Here is a 19,979-nt window from a genome sequence, read left to right as displayed (position 1 = left end):
AACTCCATCTTGTAATTTATCAGGTAGAATGTTAATTCATAATCATTCCAGGTCCTGTTCTTCTGAATTATCAATATTTATTTAGGTTCCTACCTGCCTCCCCTTCTGTCGACTCTCTTTCCTAAATAGTGTATCCAGTGATTTTAACATTTCACTTGTGACTCACCCTGTCAGGTTTCAGTAATACCAGTGTCAGATTTCTGATAGTAAATGAGCATTTCCAGTTCTTCTTGATTCCCAGCTGTCTAGCATTGGTATATTGGAGAATAAATTTGATTGCCATATGCCCCTCGATTCTTTATATGCATGCTATCTAGAGTCTCAATTATATGCAATGTGTTTACCCCCTTAGATGCATCCTCCCAACCACTTTAGCTAGTCTGTTCCCCCCAGAAGATTTGTTCTCCTTCTTCTGAGTTGGAGGCAGTCCAAGCCCTACATCTTTCTTTCTCCACAGAAGGTGATCCCAGGTTCCACAAAACCTGTTTTACACCACTTACCTAGCCAACAGTTTACCTGCAGTATCTTCTGTTGTCTCTCTTCTCTCACCACTGGGAAGAGAAGATCCAAGATCCTTACCTTCCTCTCCCTTCTAAGATCTTGGAGCCTTCAATGATCTGCAAAATGTATCTCCTGAATTTCTATTGGATAAGTCATGGAAATATTGGATTTGTTTTGTAAAATCTGATTTTAACAAATATAAATGTTCGCCCAAACTGACAGTTATGTCCCTATTAGTAGTTGGTTTTTCAAGACATTTTCCAGAAAGTTACCATTACTATACTGAACAATCATACACTAGCAGTGAGATTAAATACATGGTCCAGTACTGAAGGTCTTTCCATTTTTAGGTTTGTTATTCGTACCGTGTTGTATGAATTTAATATAGGACTACTTTTCTGTTGGCAGTAATGTTTTTGTTTTACTGATTAAGAGCTTTAAGAGATTAGCTCATTTCCCCCATACATCACTTAAAATAAATCACAGCATTAGCCATACCAAATATGTAAGTATGGCAGGAGCTTACTTGGTTTGGCTTTGGGCTCACTCACTGCCTCTGTTTCCCTGTTTAGGATTTCACTCCCAAACCACACATAGGCTCTCATGTAGCAAACACGTCCCTTTGTCGGTTCTGATTTATTAAAACAACATCACAGTTCAATGTCAGCTTAAATCAAAACCATTCTTTCCTCAGCTCTACAGTTCCTTCAGCCCCTGGCTGGGTGTAATAGGTCCTTCCCAACCCTAGGTCCTTCAGCCTAGTGTTTCCTAAAGACTCTTTCCCTTAAGGCCCCATACCCTCATGGCAAATAGCTCTACCCAAGTCTTTCCCTCTGGGTGCTATAGAAAGTCCTTTCCCAGGTATTCTCTAATCCTAGCTCTATTACACGAGCCTTCCTGTACTCTGGAGATCTCTCCTTCTCTAACTGAGCAGACTCCCTTTTATGGGAAGTACCATTGCTGATCTGAGGATCGGGTGGCTTCCTGATTATCACCTGATCCCTACTTCAAAACCTATCACCTGGTAAGCCAGTCTAGACGGTCAGAATGAGCCCCGTCCTTTTTAAAGGGCTAATGCACCATGTGGCAATAAGCATGTTACTACTTGTGTACTGGGTTGGGTGAGTGGAGGGATCTGCCTTCAGTGTGTGGGTGTGTTTAGAACCTATCCTCCACCCAACCCCCACTTACTTCCCTGCATAAAAATAGTTTATTGGATTTTGAGGGGCAGGTCTAATTTTGCACTTTAAAACATCATCTGAAGAATTTGCCTTTAAGATCAGCCTTGCAGCAAATGAATCATTACAATTTTCATCATTTTAAATGTAGCTGCTATACTGAACATTACTCACTTAAAAACCTGCTGATGCATCAGGTCCTCCTGGGGGAATTCTGCACCAAAAAATTAAAAATTCTGGGCCAAAGTAATAATTCATTTAAACTACAACAAAGAAATGTTATTTTCTGCACCCCTCAGAAGCAGTTCAGAGGCTTTGGGGAGTCAGGGGTAATGGAGGAGCTGAAGGAGAGGGAAGTAAATTGCTAAGAAGAAGCCTGGGTGTGAACTTGGAGAGTTGTTGGGTTGGGTGGAAAAAGTATGGAACGGGTTTTTTTTGGGTGTGGGGGAGGGATTGTTAGGGAGTTGGGGAGTCTGGTTGACTCCTAGCCTCCCCCATTCAGCCAAGCACATCTGCCCATGTCTCCATGTGGCCCTGCACCCCCTGCTCTCATCCTCGTGTGTCCCTGCACCCCACCCCCACTGTCCCTGCATCCCCATTCCCCCCTGCCTCAGTCTATCCCCCGACTAGCCCTTCTGAACCCCAGTCTATGACCCCTCAGCAGCCCTGTGTGCCCCACTCTGTCCATCCCCGCCATATCCCATCTCCCCTCATCTGGCCCCACAGGCATGTCACTGTGAGAAAAGCAGCCTCTGCTCTCTCCCTATTGACTCCTAGCTCCTATGGTGTGATGGCTGCCCTCTGTTTTGCTGCCACATCAGCCCCTGGTGGGTGAAAGGTGTCACTGCAGCGCCTCTCCAGCAGAATGTATTTTCTGTGGAGAAAAAAAAAATCTGCAGGGGACATGAATTCTTCACATGTGCAGTGGCGCAGAATTCATCTAGGAGTAATCAGGTAGAACTTATAATGAATTTAATCTGTTAAATTCACGTGAAAGTGAAAAATTGACAGGGCGGCTGCTTATATAATAAAATAAAAATGTGTCAATTAAGCAGTTACATTATGAAAGATTTATGGGAATGTATTTTATTGGGGAAGTCGCTTATTTCATGAATTTATTTAAAAAAGCAGAACAGGATAAAACATTAATATATATTATAGAAAAACTGACTTGTTTATGAGTTATCACAACCTTGAGAAGCAGTCTAATTGTGTGCGTACAACCCTGCACCTAAGGTGTTTTAAATTGGCCAGGTAAATAGAACACTATGTTCAATTTGTTACAACCTGTAAAAACTTGGCATATGTGTAGTTCTCAATAAAGCTGTCAAAATGGAGTGCAAGAAAAAATATGATTAACTTCTTCGAGTGTGAAAAACATTTTTAAATGATTTTGAGTTTTAATGCTTTTTTTATCCATTTGAATTATTAAAATTTTTAACAAACTTAAAAAAATAATCTTTTGGTAGGAGAACAAGCCAAAGCATTTTCAGCATACAAGATATTATTTTGAAAGTTGAAAGTGCCTGAAAGTAGGGGCTAGTAATGAAAATGCTTCTTTAACCTTACCTATAACATGACTATGCCAGGGGTGGCTAACCTGAGCCTGAGAAGGAGCTAGAATTTACTAATGTACATTGCCAAAGAATCACAGTAATACATCAGCAACCCCCCATCCGCTCCACCCCACTCCCAGTGCCTCCTGCTCACCTGCAGCCCTGATCAGTGCCTCCCTCTCCCTCCCCGCACCTCCCAGTCAGCTGTTTTGTGGCATGCAGGAAGCTCGGGGTGGGGGGGAGGAGCGAGGGCACTGCAGGCTCAGGGGAGGTGGCAGGAAGGGGTGGAGTGGGAATAGGGCCTGTGGCATAGCCGGGGGTTGAGCAGTGAACACTGCCCAGCATACTGGAGAGTTGGCACCTGTAGCTCCAGCCCTGGAGTCGGTGCTATACAAAGAATTGCATATTAACTTCTGAAGAGCTGCATGTGGCTCCAGAGCCACAGGCTGGCCACCCTGGGTCTATGCTTTTGTTCCTGATTACAAGCTAAGAAATGTTAAAAGAAAATTGTTAATGTCTTCACAAAATAGAAGATCTAGATGGAATATCATGACAAAAATCTACCATACAGGATTTATGTTTTAGGTATGTCCAGAGTCTTCAGGAAATCCTTGACTTTAAGGAGAAAAGTGCAGAAGATTCAGAAGTTATTCATAGGTAAGTGTGGTTTTTAAAATACTTTAAAATATGTATATTTATAAACAATGAATGGCAATTGATGGTTCAGATGAAGAAAATTTCTAAGGGTATATTTACACAGCAACTAGACACTTGTGTCTGGCCCAAGCCACCGATTTGGGCTTGCAGGACATGGGCTGTGTAGACTTCCACGCTCCGTTTGGAGCCCGAGTTCCAAGACCCTCACACGTTGCAGGGTCCTAGAGCCTGCGTTCCAGCCTGAGCCCAGAAGTCTACACAGCAGTGAAATAGCCCTGTGAGCCCAAGTCGGCTGGCATGGGCCAGCTGTGGGTGTCTAGTTGCTGTGTAGACGTACCCTAAGGGCCTTGACCTTTTAGTAACGGATCATAATCATAATATGACTCACAGGTTTTCACTAAATCAAGACAAATGAATGTTCCTTTTGTTTGTTTGATTTACCAAAAGTATAATTCTGGTCCCCAAAACTCAGTTTCTGTGAAATTGTAGAAAGTGAGTATGAGTAGAATGGTCTGGTTTAGATAATGGCACACAGGGGCGGCTCCAGGCACCAGCACGCCAAGCCACGGGGGGCGCTCTGCCGGTCGCCACGAGGGCGGCAGGCAGGTTGCCTTCAGAGGCATGCCACCTTCAGAGGCATGCCTGCGGAGGGTCCGCTGGTCCCGTGGCTTCGGCGGACCTCTCGCAGGCTGCCGCCGAATCCATGGGACCGGGGACCTCCTGCAGGCAAGCCGCCGAAGGCAGCCTGCCTGCCGTGCTTGGGGCGGCAAAATATCTAGAGCCGCCCCTGATGGCACATGCAACCTTTTACTTTTAGTCCAGTTCAAGTCACCAGTGTCTGAAGGTAGTTACCATCTGACAGCCACATGGTGATCTGTGCAAACATTGTTGGTCTCACTTCAGTTCTTACTGAAAAATATCTGTAAAACCCCCTATTATATATGGCACCGTTATTGGTAATTTCAGTTTAAATGAGGCTCAAGAGTGACCTATCTTTTTCTGCTAGGCTGGTTCTATACTATATCAGTAAATAGTGGGCTTCACTTTCCTTTGCTGACAGGAATTTAATGGGTGTTAAATTCACTTGAAAGTGAAAAATTGACAGTTCATTAATGTTAGGTTTACAGATACTGTGATAACAATCCGGAACCGACACAATGATGTAATTCCTACAATGGCTCAAGGTGTGATTGAGTACAAGGAAAGCTTTGGTGTTGATCCAGTGACCTGTCAGAATGTGCAGTATTTTTTAGATCGTTTCTACATGAGTCGCATTTCAATCAGAATGCTCCTCAATCAGCACTGTAAGTACTACTGTTAAAGGGGGGAAATCATGAATGGAATGTGTTGGTATATCTTACATTTATCTTTAGGTATTGATTATTTACTCAAATATACTGCTTACAGCATCGTCTTGATCCATTTGGAAACACCTGTGTATGCCTATAAAGCATTTTTTTTGTCATCAGCAAAGCAAATGAACCATTTTTCTTTACGAATGCTACAGCCAAAAATTATAAACTATGCTTATTCTGTTCCATTCAGCAATGCTGAAGACATGAAAACTGAAAATTGTGAAATCGCATTGCCTATTAAAAGTTATTTTCTTTGTTGGCAGCTTTGCTGTTTGGTGGAAAAATTAAAGTTAATCCAGCTCATCCAAAACACATTGGAAGCATTAATCCTAACTGCAATGTTGTTGAAGTTATTAAAGGTAAATTCAGGCAGACCAGCTGAACAAGAATTTTGAAAAGGTACATTAAAATCTATAGAGAGAACTAATATAAATCAGGTGGTTCTTATATTGTACTAATATCATCCTTGTGTGGAACAGAAAATTCCAGTTTGAATTTAATGTTTTTGTAATTCTACCAATATTTCAGTTTTTGTTAAAAAATATGAAAGGTCCACAATAAGAGTGCAGAATGATTTTGGTTTTTAGTTGATGATCTTTCCAATAAACTACAAAACATCTGAAAAAAGGAGGGAAATGTATTTTTTCTATTTACATTTTTCTGTTTTGATTTCATGTAGATGGCTATGAAAATGCTAAGAGACTTTGTGATTTGTATTACATGAGCTCTCCAGAACTTGTGCTTGAAGAGTTGAATGGTAAGTGTGTGTGGAAATTGGGGATCCTCCTCTTTCAAATGAGGAGCATCAGTCTGAGCAGAAGGTTTAATGATAGTTTTCCACTGTTGGTCTAACACAGTGTCTAAGGGGTCTGCAAAAGGTTGTTGTTACCATAAAACAGTGGTTTTCAACCTGGGGTCCGTGGACCATGTCTAAGATTTCCATTCCATTTGGACCTCCGTTTGAAATTTTTTAGTGGTCTGCAAAAGGAAAAGGTTGAAAACCACTGGTCTAACAACTTTTAACAGCCCTGTTCCCCCTTCCCCAAGATCTTTTGTATCTCTCCCCGCCTTTGTCTTTACAGTATGCCTATAGCTTTCTCATACGCCCATCCTCTCTGTGCCTTTGTCTTATTTTTCCCTCCTAACTCCTTTTTTATCGGTACAATTCATAGATCCAGTCAGTATTAAAGCTGTATTCCAATTTCTGTCTTTCATTTACCTATCAACTACTTGACTTATGGGTCCAATTAGGTACTTAGATGTGGCCATGTAAACAAGTATTTGCATCACCAATTGTGACAAAACAGCTTTTGAAAAATTGACTACAAGCATTCCTACACAGATGCAGCAGAGCTCATATCTTAAAAACTAATTGGGAATTGAGGAGTTCATAAAATCAAAAAAATTAATGAAATTGAATATCTCAAAATTACAGTGGGCACAGTGCATAAATTGAAACATGGTGCACTGGATCACATTTTTTAGTCCTTAAAACCCCTGCAAATCAATTTCCAATGCAATAAATGCATTCGAACGTGAAGGAATGTTGACTTGTTTTTTATCAATATAATTTTTGTTACGTGACTTTGGTTTTTTTCACCATTGGGAAAAATGATTCGGATAAAAGGTCATCTGTAAGATTGGTGTTTGTAAAATTGAGGTTCTACTGTACAGAAACATGCACGTGTATGTGTATATTAAAGTTACTTGAGCTCATCCAAAATATATTGGTAGCATTGATCCAAACAGCAACATTCCTGAAGTTATTAAAAGTAAATTCATGCAGATCTGCTAACAAGAATTTAGAGTGATCTAAATTGCATCTCCAAATAATTGCATGAGCAAAAATACACCATTTATGCCTGCAAAAATGAGAGCACACAAAGGAAAGCCTGATTAAGATTGGACTAAAAGTGAGGCCTTAATTATATTGTATAAGCACTTACCAGTTTTATTCTTTTGACTTTGGTAAATTTATTATTCTGTGTCAAGGTAAAATATGTTCTCCTCCATACTCTGAGCCTGAGGTGTTGGAAATATTTGTAGAGAAAAGCATGTTAAATTGCTGCAGGTGCCTCTTAGAAATTTGGATTGTATTATGAAGTATGATCAATCACACTGTAGTTTACAGTGTAGTTACAGTTTAGATATACAATCATAGAAATGTAGGGCTGAAAGGAATGTAGAGAAGTCATCAAATCCAGCCCCTGGCGCTGTGACAGGACCAAGTAAACTAAGGCTGTCCAACAGGTGTTTTATCTAATCTGTTCTTAAAAACCTGTGATGGGGATTCCACAACTTTCCTTGGAAGCCTGTTCCAGAGCTTAACTACTCCTGTAGTTAGAAAAGTTTTTCCTAATATCTAACCTAAATCTCCCTTGCTGCAGATTAAGCCCATTCTTGTCCTACCTTCAGTGGACATGAAGAACAATTGATCACTGTCCTCTTTATAACAGCCCTTTACATATTTGAAAACTGTTATCCCGTGCCTCCTCAGTCTTCTCTTCTCAGGACTAAATATGCTGAGTTTTTTTTAACCTTTCCTCACAAGTTTTGTAAACCTTTTATAATTTTTGTTGCTCTCCTCTGGCCTCTCCCCAATTTGTCCATATCTTTCCTAACGTGTGGGACCAGAATTGGACACAATACTCTAGCTGAGGCTTCATCAGTGCTGAGTAGAGGGACACTACCTCACGTCACTTACCTCACATGTCTTACATACAACACTCCAGAATATTAGCCTTTTTTCACAGCTGCATCACATTGTTGACTCATATTCAATTTGTGATCCACTGTAACCTCAGATTCTTTTCAGCAGTACTACCGCTTGGCCAGTTATTCCTCATTTTGTAGTTGTGCATTTGATTTCTCCTTCCTAAGTTAAGTATTTTGCACTTGTCTTTATTAAATTTCACTTTGGTAAATTCAGACCAATTCTCCAGTTTGTCAAGGTTGTTTTGAATTCCAATTCTGGCCTCCAAAGTGCCTACAATCTCTCCCAGCTTGGTGTCTTTTTAGATTTTAGAAGTATATTTTCCACTCCATTGTCCAAGTCATTAATGAAAATACTCAATAGTACTGGACCCAAAACTGACCCCTGTGGGACCTCACTAGATTCACCCTCCTAGTTTAAGAGTAGTTATCAATGGTTTGCTGTCAGAGTATGGTGTTTAACTAGTAGTGCACCTACTTTGTGGTCTAAATGAAATTAGCATATTTCCCTAGTTTGCTTATGAGAATGTCATGTGGGACTATCAAAAACCTTACTAAAATCAAGATATACCACATCTATTGCTTCTACCCTATCCACTAGGCCATTAACCCTGTCAAAGAAGGAAATCAGGTTAGTTTGGCATGATTTGTTCTTGACAAATCCTTGCTGGCTATTCCTTGTAACCCTCCAGGTGCTTACAAATTGATTGTTTAATAATTTGTTCCAGTATCTTTCCAGGTATTGAAGTTACACTGATTGGGCTTTAATTTCCTGGGTCCTCTTTTGTTCCCCTTTTTAAAGACAGCTGCTATGTTTGCCTGCTCTAGTCTTCTGGGACCTCAACAGTCCTCCAGGAGTTCTCAAAGATAATTGCTAATGGTTCTGAGATTATTTCAATTAGTTTAAGTATCCTAGGGTGAATTTCATTAGGCCCTGTCAATTTAAAGAATATTTATATAAGTTAGATATATTCAACCTGTTCTTTCCCTATTTTGGCTTCCATTCCTTCTCCCTTGTTGGTAATATTGTGTTGAGTCTCTGATTGCCATTAACTTTTTTTTTTCTGAAGATTGAAGCAAAATAGGCATTAAACATGTCAGCCTTCTCGATGTCATCAGTTTTTAGCTCTCCTCTAAGGGAAGGAGCTACACTTCCATCATTCAATTGCTCCTAATTTATTTAAAGAACCTCCTCTTATTGTCTTTCATGTCTCTAGCTAGGTGTAACTCATTTTGTAACTTAGTCTTTCTGATTGTGTAGTTACATGCTTGTGCTATTCTTTGTATTCCTCCTTAGCAATTTATCCATATTTTTACTTATTGTAGGATTTTTTATTTTCAGGTCTCTTAAAAGCTCCTGATGGAGCCCTATTGGTGTCCCACTAGTCTTCCTATCTTTTCTTTGTATCGGGATAGTTTGCAATTGTGTCTTTAATATTATTCTCTTGAGAAACTGTCAGCTCTCCTGAACTCCTTTTTCCCTCAGATTTTCTTCACATTGGACCTTACCTACCAGTTCTCTAAGTTTGTTAAAGTCTGCTTTTTTTAAGTCCATTGTCCTTATTCTGCTGCTCTCACTCTGTTATGCTTTTTGATAACTCATCACTAATTAATATAACTGGAATTGTGTTATTCATAAAGCATGGCCATAGTTTAATCACACTGTAATTGCAATGTAATTGCAGTGTAATTAATCATTATTGGAAAGTGTAACAGTTTTTCAAGACCATCTTTTTAAAAACAATTATTTCCCGTTCCCAATTTTATTACTAGAAATATGTTCAAATAAGATCTCAGCTTCCTCCCATTCCGTGGAAGTTGTAGGGCTCTGCACTCATTGTGTTCCATAATCTTGTTTCTGACAACTAAATCTCTACAACAACTAATCATGACATCACAAACACAGGATTTGGACTTCAGATGACGAATAAGCCTCAGGAACAGATTTGATGTTCTATGTCCAATACTTGCTAGCTCAGATTCTCCTGTGCATTATGGCTGCTCTTTGCCATTCTGGTAGTGCAGCCTGGATCTAAAGCTGACATAGCCAGCTACAGGAGGATCACCTCAGGGGAGGGAGAGCCTCTAATGGAGAAGAGCTTCTAAACTTCACCCTATGGCTGGTGTAAAGTTATGGCCAGGGATTCTCTGCACCTCAGGAATGCCTAGCTACTATAAAGGTACTATAGGACCATAGCAGCTAGTGCATCTTACACTGAGGGATAGGCTCTGTGCCCAATGATGGAAACACAAAGGTAGTTCAAAGCCACCTTTGCCCTTCCCAGATCCTGGGCCACCTGGGCATTCTTCACCCACCACTTGCATGGGCTAAGCTGAGAACTGAGGCCCCCTATATTAAGATTTGAATCTAAGGTAAAATAGCACTACTAGCTTGAGTGAGTGATAAGGGTAGGTCTGGCCTATTTTAAGAGCCAATATTTTTGACCTGCTAGGGTAAAAATAATTTTTTCATATTATTTGAAATCCCAGATGGCATACAGCACTAATCTCTAGCTGTAGTGGTTCTTAAAGTATTGGCTGCTAAAACAGCATGGGAAAGACTATTACAAAGGTAATTAGCTTGGTGAACTGATGGAAATATTTTTAGGGCCAGTAATCTTTTCCAAGCACTAGTCCTGGATTAGTGATCAAAAAAGAAGAAAAATCAATTCATGAAAATATTCCTAGTAATTTTTTTTGTTTGTTTTAAAGAGTGAGAACAAAGAGAGATTTGGAAACCAAAATGAGCAAAACTCTCTACAAAGATTTCCGGATACATCAGCAGATCTTTAAATAGACAAATGAATCCAAGAACACATTGTACTGCAGTTATTGTTCAGACATATTATGTATTCAAATGCAATATTACTAGCAGAAATAGCTTTTAAAATTAATTTCTACAAATACATTAAAACAAAGTTTCAAAACTCTGAAAGAATATAGAATGTTGAATGAGTTTTGACAAACATGATAGTAACATGTTTTCATGATTTATATTCAAATTTTCTTTTCATTTCCCTGTACTGTGTTTTATCAGTGAAAACAATCAAAACAAAACCAGATTCTATTTGTTGTTTGAACTACTTGGATATTGCCAAAACTAATAGTGGGCTTCCAGTATGTTGTCTAATTGATTGGGTTACTTTCTTTTCCAGCAAAATCATCAGGACAACCCATGCAAGTAGTATATGTACCATCCCATCTCTATCACATGGTTTTTGAACTTTTCAAGGTTTGTACAGTCGGATTACACAATCTGCATGGCATGTTTGTGTTCTGAGATGTGTATTTATTTGACATGTTGAACCAATTTTTAAACAACAACTTGCAAATTTGTATCTGCAATTGCACGATTCAGACATCTAAATTCCTGACTGCACCCACAGATCAGACAGGTAGACATCTAAATCTCATCATTTGTACACAGATGACTGTGTGTAAAATCAGAGGCTTTGAAAATGTGTCCTTTATCTTAATCATTCATGCAGGAATACTAAGACTTCCATATCAAGCCACATCTCTTCAGATACTTTTCTAACATATAGAACCTATGCATGCTGTAATTTAATCACCCTAGTGAAGCAATTCAGAACTAAAGCTATGCTTTTTCATATGCCTGTAGACTACTAATTTTTTTTTTCAAATTCACTCTGGTTGAGAACCAGTGAATTTATGATATCACACAACACTGATAAGTGATAATTGAGAGTGAGTCTGTGTAAAACTTTTTTTTATTAACAGTTGCTGGTATTTAACTCCAGTGGCTTAATTAATCCTTGGAGAGAGGATGTTTCTGTAAGAATTCAGCTCCTCTTCCAATAAAATAAGGCTAGCTCATGATATACATCTCTAAGTCTCCCCCAGTAAGACAGTAGCAAAGCCAGGGAAGACCAGACTTGATATTCCTGATATTTCTGTGGTAAAAAGCAAGCAGGAAATGTTTTTTAAGAAATATGTTTTTATTATATCTTTATACAAGTACAAAGTAAAAGTGGAAATACAATCTATAAATGGGCACACACAAAACTGTTTTTCTAAATTGACATGTTAACAGCACAAAAGTTACAATCAGATCTATGATTTCATTAAAACTACTTATTTTACTTTAATTTTAAATATTTCTCAGAATGCAATGAGAGCCACAATGGAACACTATACTGATGGAAGCGTTTACCCTCCAATTCAAGTACATGCCACATTAGGCAATGAGGATTTAACTGTGAAGGTAACTGCTTTGTTTGATGCTTAATTACTTTAATGGAAAATAGTTCGGAACCTGGGGGAATATTTTATAATGAATGGGTGATGCGACACTGGGAGTTTGTATCAATGCTGATAATGTATTGTGTAAGGAATAAGACCTTTGTGGGATTTCAGGACTTTCAGCATATTTATTTTTACGTAGCTATAATGTAAATAAACCATGTTTCTGTTCAAGGGTAAAGTGCCAATTTAGAAATGGAAGATAGCCAGCTTTGTAATTTGTCCAGAGCAGGTATCCTGTAAGTAGAAGTAACTATTGAGTGAGGTGCAGAACAGGTGTGGAATAAAGTAAGTCCAGCACAGGTGAAGCCTGCCTATGTTAGGCCTTGCCTTGCAGATACTTCTTTTAAGGGCAGCATCTCTTATATGGTTAGTGTTGGACTTTCAAGGTTGGTTGCAGTATATAGGTTTTCCTTAGAATTTAACTTCACCTATGTAGAAACAAATCTTCAGATTTTCTCTAGTAGTAAATGAGTACTAATAATTGTGCTGCTATGTAGCATCTTTGTTCCTAGAGTGCTGGCTAAAGCACTGAGAACTTTGTACCCATAGGATTCAGTTGATATGACCATTGCTGACTTTTACTGAATCTAACTTCCTCCACATGAAGATTAGAAATTGGAAGGAGGGTGAGGAAGAAAAAAAGCAGTGCACAACATGTAAGTGGGGTGTATGGCTTCTAAGCGTATATCTACGCAGTCCGCAGCAGTGAGCCTCCCAACCCATGTCAAAATTCGGGCTTGTGCCGCTGCGCTAAAATTATCAGCGTAGACCGTTCATACTCTGAAGCCTAGGGAGAAGAGTGGGCTTCAGAGCCTGAGCACCTGCCTAAGCTGTAACTTCAAATCACCACCTACACCACTATTTATAGTGCAGTAGCATGAGCCTGAGTCTGTCAGCCTGGGTTGAGAGGTCCATTGCTGCAGGCTGTGTAGACATAGTCTAAGTAATTCTGTGTAATTGTGGACATTTTTGGTGACAGCATTTTGGGAAACATCATTAACCTCAGCTGGGGTTTTGTGTGTATATATTGCTGTGGTTTATCAGATGATGAGTTTCTGTATTACCGTATATACTCGATCATAAGCCAGTTTGTTTATAAGCTGACACCCTCCCCCCCAATATGGAGAAGTAAATATGGAAAATTTCTATGACCCGTTCTTAAGCTGACCCTATAATTCAGGAGTCAGCAAACTTTGGTTCCTGGGCCATGAGGATAAGCTGCTGGTGGGCCAAGAGGTTTGTTTACCTTGAGTGTCCACAGGCAGAGGTAAACCTACGTAAACAAAGTGTCCTGGCGCGCCAGCTGCTTACCCTGATGGGCCGGGACAGCAACTGATGGGGAAATTTTTTTGGTGGGGAGAAACTGGGGGTCAGGGAGTAACTCCTGTGACCATCCCCCACATGACCCCACCCCTAGCCTGGGACCCCCACACTCTCCCTATCCTATCCCTTCCTACCTTATCTGGGGAGGATGTCTGTGGCCTGGCTGGAGCTGCTCCGGCGTGCTGGGCCAGACCAGGCAGCGCGGCCACAGCATATTCCAGCGGGCTGGGCTGGGCGGCACAGCCACAGCCTGCTCTGGGGGGCGGGCCCAAGCGGCACAGCCACAGCCTGCCAGCCCTGGAGCTGCAGTGAGAGCAGCGTGGCCAGAAGAGGAGACAGTCTGGTGCCACCTCTTCCCTTCTGCCGGTGCTCCCTCTCCTTGCTCCCCACCTCTCCCTCTCTATACCCGTTCATAAGCCAACCCGCTTCTCTGGTGCTTCCCTTTTTTACTAAAAAAAAATTCAGCTTATGAATGAGTATATATGGTAAATCTGATCCGATGATTTAATAAGGACAACTTGAGACTGTATAGTCTTCAGACTTCCATTGTACTTTATTCTTTATGAAAATCAGCTTGTGTTTCTGTTCTCTTTTATATACAAAAACCTAAAGTTGTTAATGTGTTCATTCAATTTGTAGATAAGCGATCGTGGTGGCGGTGTTCCGATGAGGAAAATTGATGGACTGTTTAACTATATGTATTCAACTGCACCACGTCCCCATGTTGAGACATCACGAGCAACACCTCTGGTCTGTAAGCCTTTTTTACTTTGTCCTCTGATAGTTGGGAAGCAGAAATTACCTGTATCTTTGTACTACTACGTGTTTTGCAGATAAGTGAATAGTCTAGCAATTCTGGTGTAAAAAATTAAATTGCCTTTCTGAAAGAAAAAAAAATTTGTAGACTCTTACAGCATTAAACAGAATTTGTAGCCTTAATGGTAAATAACAACAACACTATTTACCAAAATTTGAGTTTGAAATTCTGTTTCTTCAAGCTCTGAAGGAGAGAACAAGGAGCGACATTCCTTGAACTGTTGTAGGAGTTTCTGTAATCTGTTTCTGGGCAAGTACAGGACTTTGGTTCTGGAAGTAGAGAAGGAAAGGAAATTAATTTAGGGCTAGAAATTAATTTAGGATTTTAGGAACTTCTGTTTTTAAAATTGCCCCTTCTTTTGGATCAAGTCCATACTTGTCATTTTGAGTGAAATAGCTGTTCAGTTGTATAATCTTGACAAAAACAAAAGTATATAGCATGTGATCGTACAGATAAAGAGCTTACTCTCATGGTCCTTGCAAACTCCTAGTGTCTTCAGTAGATGTTTTAAGATATGTAAGAAATGTGGCATTGACCCACTGTCAATAACTTCCAATTGATGTTACCATCACATTACTCTGCCTTGGACTCCTTTTTTACCCCTATGTCATTCAAAATATTGGCCTATTTTATTAACAATTTTCTATATCCAGTGACTGGATAATTCCCACCAGTCTAAACCCATCAAAATAAACAGTGAAAGTACCTTTAATTCAAATTATTTGGTTCCAGAGATATTGCACAAATTAAACTAGTGATTAAGTGAAAGGCATAATATTTCTAACTTTTGCCCCGTGTTTAATTGTTAATGATTTAGGACGGGTTGTCAGACTTTCATAGTGTAGGTCACAAGCAAATTTAAGGAGGTTGCCTCTTAGGATTGCAAATGAGAAGACAGAGATGTTGGGCCACCTGCCCTAAGTCTCTGCCGTCTCAAGATCAGCAACAGCCAGACTAGTGGCTCCATGGGGATAGAGATAGTCATCCAATGTTCCACAGCAAGACAGTACTTCCACTAGTGCTCTTGCCTCCGGATAGCTGCAAGTAATAGCACCAACTGTGTTGTATAGCAGCCCTCAGAAAGAGGGTTTACTCCTTGCAGTCCCGTCCCCTCCCCTCTCCACAAAGAGCTAAGAAGGTTTTTGGGTAAATGGGTAGGAAAGGAGGGAAACTTGGAAACATTGGGGTAGGGAGGAGTAATACTTAAGATTTGGAGTCCTCAGCGCCTCTCTGGTCCTATATAAGGGATAGCATTTGAGAAAAGTAAACATGGATCCAGCAGTATGCTGACCCTAGCTGGATTTCCTCTAAATTTAAGTGGTACAGATATTGGTCTGCTATGCTGACAAATCTTCTGCAGATGATGCAGTTAACTCAAGTGTGCTTTTATATCTCTTCCCTCCACCCTCTCCCCTTTTATCAGGCTGGATTTGGTTATGGTTTGCCTATATCACGTCTGTACGCACAGTACTTCCAAGGAGATCTGAAACTGTATTCCTTAGAGGGGTATGGTACAGATGCAGTTATCTACATAAAGGTATAGTTTACCATCTTTTGGTACCAGTCTTAATGTAACTTGTAAATTTAATAAAAAAGTTTAATAAATGCTCAGCAAAATAGACTACTCACTATAGCTTCTGCTCTCTTTACAGGCTTTATCAACAGAATCAATCGAAAGGCTCCCTGTGTATAACAAATCAGCTTGGAAACATTATGTGGAAAACCATGAAGCAGATGACTGGTGTGTGCCAAGCAGTGAGCCAAAGGACATGACCACATTCCGCAGTATATAATTGTACAACAGTCCAGAAAAAGTAAACATGCTTTGGTTGTCTGTTTGCAAAGGGATTGTTTAGCAGGTTTATACCAAACATGGTTCAAATACTTCATGTGGAAATGTTTTTAGTAGGGAATAATAGGAAGTTGAAGTCCATAACTGTTTTCCAGTACTACTTTAAGGAATTAACTGAATTAAAACCAAATACACCTCTACCTTGATAGAATGCTGTCCTCGGGAGCCAAAAAATCTTACCGCATTATAGGTGAAACCGCTTTATATGGAACTTACTTTGATCCACCAGAGCGCGCAGCCTCCTCTCCCTCCCCCCCCCCCCCACCGAGCACTGCTTTACCACGTTATATCGGGGTAGAGGTGTATGTAGTTTAAGAAATACACCTGTAATTTGTTCCACTTTGTATTTCCAATTTACTTCTGGAGCAGTAATTTTAGATTTTATACAGGGTCTAGGGTAACTTATTTCACAGCTGGCTTGAATAGCACAGTTCACATAATTTAAACTCTCCTAATGGAAGTATTATTGAAATAGCAGCTCGCCAGAACTGCTAATACCAATTCTTTGTATTAAGCATTGGATGAAGTTATCAAATGATCTAAACATTGATGTATAAAACATTAAAGTAGTTATTTAAAGCATTAATAGATTTATAAAACTCATTAGGCAATTTTTCACATTTCTCCACCATCTTCTAGCCAAGGAGCTCAAAAGCACTTTACAAACCTGAATAAATTTAGCAAAATTAGAAACAAATATTTGAATTCAAGTACAGAAGCTCCAGTAGGCAATCATGTGTTGTTTTACTTTGTTCTGAAATCAATGAATCAGTACATACTACTAGTAGTAGATTATTCAGAGGGGCAAGGTAACAGCTGTAAACTAAATGATTCTCAAGTTGTATTTGCCTATACAGTTTATCAGCTGTGGAAATCATTTTAAAAAAATGAAGCTTTCTTTTTGAAAATCCAATTTTAAAAAAGGTAATAAAAGGTAATAATTGGAGATATACCAATCTCCTAGAACTGGAAGGGACCTTGAAAGGTCATCGAGTCCAGCCCCCCGCCTTCACTAGCAGGACCAATTTTTGCCCCAGATCCCTAAGTGGCCCCCTCAAGGACTGAACTCACAACCCTGGGTTTAGCAGGCCAATGCTCAAACCACTGAGCTATCCCTCCCCCCTGCTGCCTCTGGTATAATGCATTGCAGGTATAAAATACCAGTTATGGGTCTTCTGAGAACTGAAGTTGGCATACTTACTGTGAAATAGCAGCTTCTGAGGGTTTACAGTAAAGATTTGCAGGTCTTCCTCTCTCTTTCTGCAGGTAATGTCCAAATACCATTTGTGGGTAGTCAGTGGCTTTGACATTCTGGTAAAGCCTCGAATTCTGGGATCATAGATTAGGTAACTACTGTTAATATGGAGAAATATTGCAAAATCTGCATCTTTACTGGGCAGATCAGTGTAATAGTAGGACAACAGGACCTACCAGTTAACCAGGTGTATTTAAAGAGTACAAATAATGTTAAAAATCAACTTTATTTTGCTATGCTCTTTTTTCCTATAATATTTTAGGTATATCTGCTCTCTCTAGTGAGGGATGCAACAGTGTTGATGGCTTCAACTTTTCTGCTGACACCAGCTATTTAAGCCCATGTAATACCTCCAGGTCATGCGTGTACATCCCACTGAATTCTCTCATCCCCAAAAACTTAGAATGCTGCAGAGAAGCACTTGCAATCCCAGCGCCTAACTCAAATGACCGATCCTTAACTGCTCTATAGATGGTGAGAGATATGCATGTGCCAGAAAGCACACCCAGTTTCAGCAGTCTACCAGGTCAAAATAGAGCAGAGGATGGTGAGACTTACACAGGTCTGCTTGATCACAACCCTGTGATTTCTTATTATTGAATAGATAAGGAAAGAAGCTGGAACGGTAAGTATGCTATAGTCCTATTTTGTGAGGGATGACTTCAGGTGAATTCCTCATCTGTAAGTGGAGGATAGATAGGGATGTTGTGAGGGTAAATTTTGTTTGTGTGGCACGTCACCATTGTATATAAGTGCCTAAAAGGCAATACAATGTAAGACTATTTCGTACTGAAATTAATGCCCCAATCTTGCAACTGAATCCAGGCAGGAAACGGTTTGTAGAATGCGGTCAACATTTATATAAAGGAGGGAAGTGTTTGCTAAACATTTGCAACTGTCACTCTTGACAGCCTAATGCTAAAAGTAATACCATGGATTTTTAAAATAATTATGTTTTGAAACATATACTTTAACATGTTAAATATTTTCAAAACAATTTGTATAAAATTTTGAAATATCTAATCATATTTCCACTTAAGAATTCAATTGAACTGATTTTAGAATGATTTTCCATATTTGTTCTTAGACATTACTAACAGATCGGCTATAACAGATTGCCTGCACTGAAGATCTATCCAAAGAATACAAGAGAGTTTTCATGTGGAATTACTGAAGTAGAAACCTTTGCTACCCACAGCTTAACATAATCAAAATGTATGAGAACAAAAGTTCTGGGCCCCTAGCAAAGTAATCCAATGTAGATATTTCAATAGTTTTCCTCCTCCACTGGCGGTGGTGGAAATTAACTGTTTAGTAAATTTCAGAGTGTGCAGTATTTACTCCTAGTCATGACAGTTGACTTGCTATGTTTCATTTACTTCACTACAGTAGCTGGTTCAAGATATTGATTTTTATATATACACATCTTCATTACTGTACTGAAAAATAATCACTGCCACTTGGCTGTTAAGTATCAAAAGAAAATTAAGCAGTTGCAGATGTAGTGAAATGGATAGTTATACTCTCTTGAAACACTGGGATTCAACCCTATATTTAGAATTTTTGGTTTGTGTGATAAAATTAAACTGCAATGTGATTTTTTTTTTATCATATTGAAGCAATAAATGTGTCCATTAATGCAATTTAGAAAAATCCAACTTTCAGTTGACTTATTCTTTGGGTGACTGGAGACTGAAAAAGTTCTAAGGAGTCATCCAACCCTTTCGAGCCTCAAGTGCCAGGGAGGGAGGTTCTCTTTCAAAGAGTAACTCATGCAGCACAACCAGTCACCTTATCTGCACCTGTTCAACTGTCACAGTACTGCAGAGACAGGCTTGTGAAAGTACGGGCTGGTCTACACTGGGGGGGAAATCGATCTAAGATACGCAGCTTCAGCTACATGAATAGCATAGCTGAAGTCGAAGTACCTTAGATCGAATTACCGTCCTCACAGCGCGGGATCGACGTCCGCGGCTCCCCATGTCGACTCCGCTACCGCCGTTCGCATTGGTGGAGTTCCGGAGTCAACAGGAGCGTGTTCGGGGATCAATATATCACGTCTAGATGAGACGCGATATATCGATCCCTGAGAAATCGATTGCTACCCCCCCATCCGGCCAGTAGTGAAGACGTACCCTACTATTCATATATCCTCAAATACAGCACTCATTTCAATGGCCCCAACCTTCAGATATTGTGGAGCTGGAAGAAGGAAAAACCCTAGGACACTACATCAATAACCTCCAGTCCATGGATCAGCCCTTCACTTGTTCCTCACATATACCAGGGGGAGGGGACCCAGCGATGAGAGGGGAAACAGTACCTGGCATTACAGGTCTTGCACCACTCTAGAATTCTGACTAACCTGTCCCAGCAGACAAAAATTCTCCTCCCTTGTGAGCAACAAAGAACTCCTTTGGCCACTCAACCTCTGGAAATTGATTGATTGACTAGATACCAGGAATTATCTACCTTAAACTCACTAATTTCCTACGAATTAAAAATAC

General features: G+C 39.8%; 2 protein-coding genes across 6 annotated transcripts in view; one reads left to right on the top strand and one right to left on the bottom strand.

Annotated features, from left to right (window-relative positions):
• PDK1 (pyruvate dehydrogenase kinase 1) overlaps positions 1-19,979 on the top strand; it is a 46,580-nt gene that overhangs the window by 9,287 nt on the left and 17,314 nt on the right. For 2 of the 5 annotated variants that reach the window (XM_039494059.1, XM_039494062.1), the window contains 10 exons: positions 3,821-3,892; positions 5,012-5,196; positions 5,511-5,606; positions 5,927-6,004; positions 11,115-11,191; positions 12,086-12,184; positions 14,188-14,298; positions 15,789-15,902; positions 16,018-16,179; positions 17,368-17,419. In XM_039494059.1, the coding sequence (XP_039349993.1) occupies positions 3,821-3,892; positions 5,012-5,196; positions 5,511-5,606; positions 5,927-6,004; positions 11,115-11,191; positions 12,086-12,184; positions 14,188-14,298; positions 15,789-15,902; positions 16,018-16,158 (973 nt within the window). In that variant the 3' untranslated portion in view covers positions 16,159-16,179; positions 17,368-17,419. Of the gene's footprint in view, positions 1-3,820; positions 3,893-5,011; positions 5,197-5,510; positions 5,607-5,926; positions 6,005-11,114; positions 11,192-12,085; positions 12,185-14,187; positions 14,299-15,788; positions 15,903-16,017; positions 16,210-17,367; positions 17,420-18,559; positions 19,359-19,979 lie in introns of those variants that run through there. The other 3 variants (XM_039494061.1, XR_005586077.1, XM_039494060.1) reach the window with 3 other exon arrangements.
• The window catches only part of LOC120374412 (neurabin-1-like), an 84,963-nt gene continuing 82,402 nt past the window's right edge, over positions 17,419-19,979 (bottom strand). The window contains exon 19 of the transcript XR_005586076.1: positions 17,419-17,546. The gene's annotated coding sequence lies outside the window, so the exon portion shown is untranslated. The remainder of the gene's footprint in view (positions 17,547-19,979) is intronic.

The sequence above is a fragment of the Mauremys reevesii genome, linkage group 11, assembly GCF_016161935.1.
Source record: "Mauremys reevesii isolate NIE-2019 linkage group 11, ASM1616193v1, whole genome shotgun sequence".
NCBI lineage: Eukaryota > Metazoa > Chordata > Testudines > Geoemydidae > Mauremys > Mauremys reevesii.
This window is presented reverse-complemented; position numbering and strand designations above follow the sequence as displayed.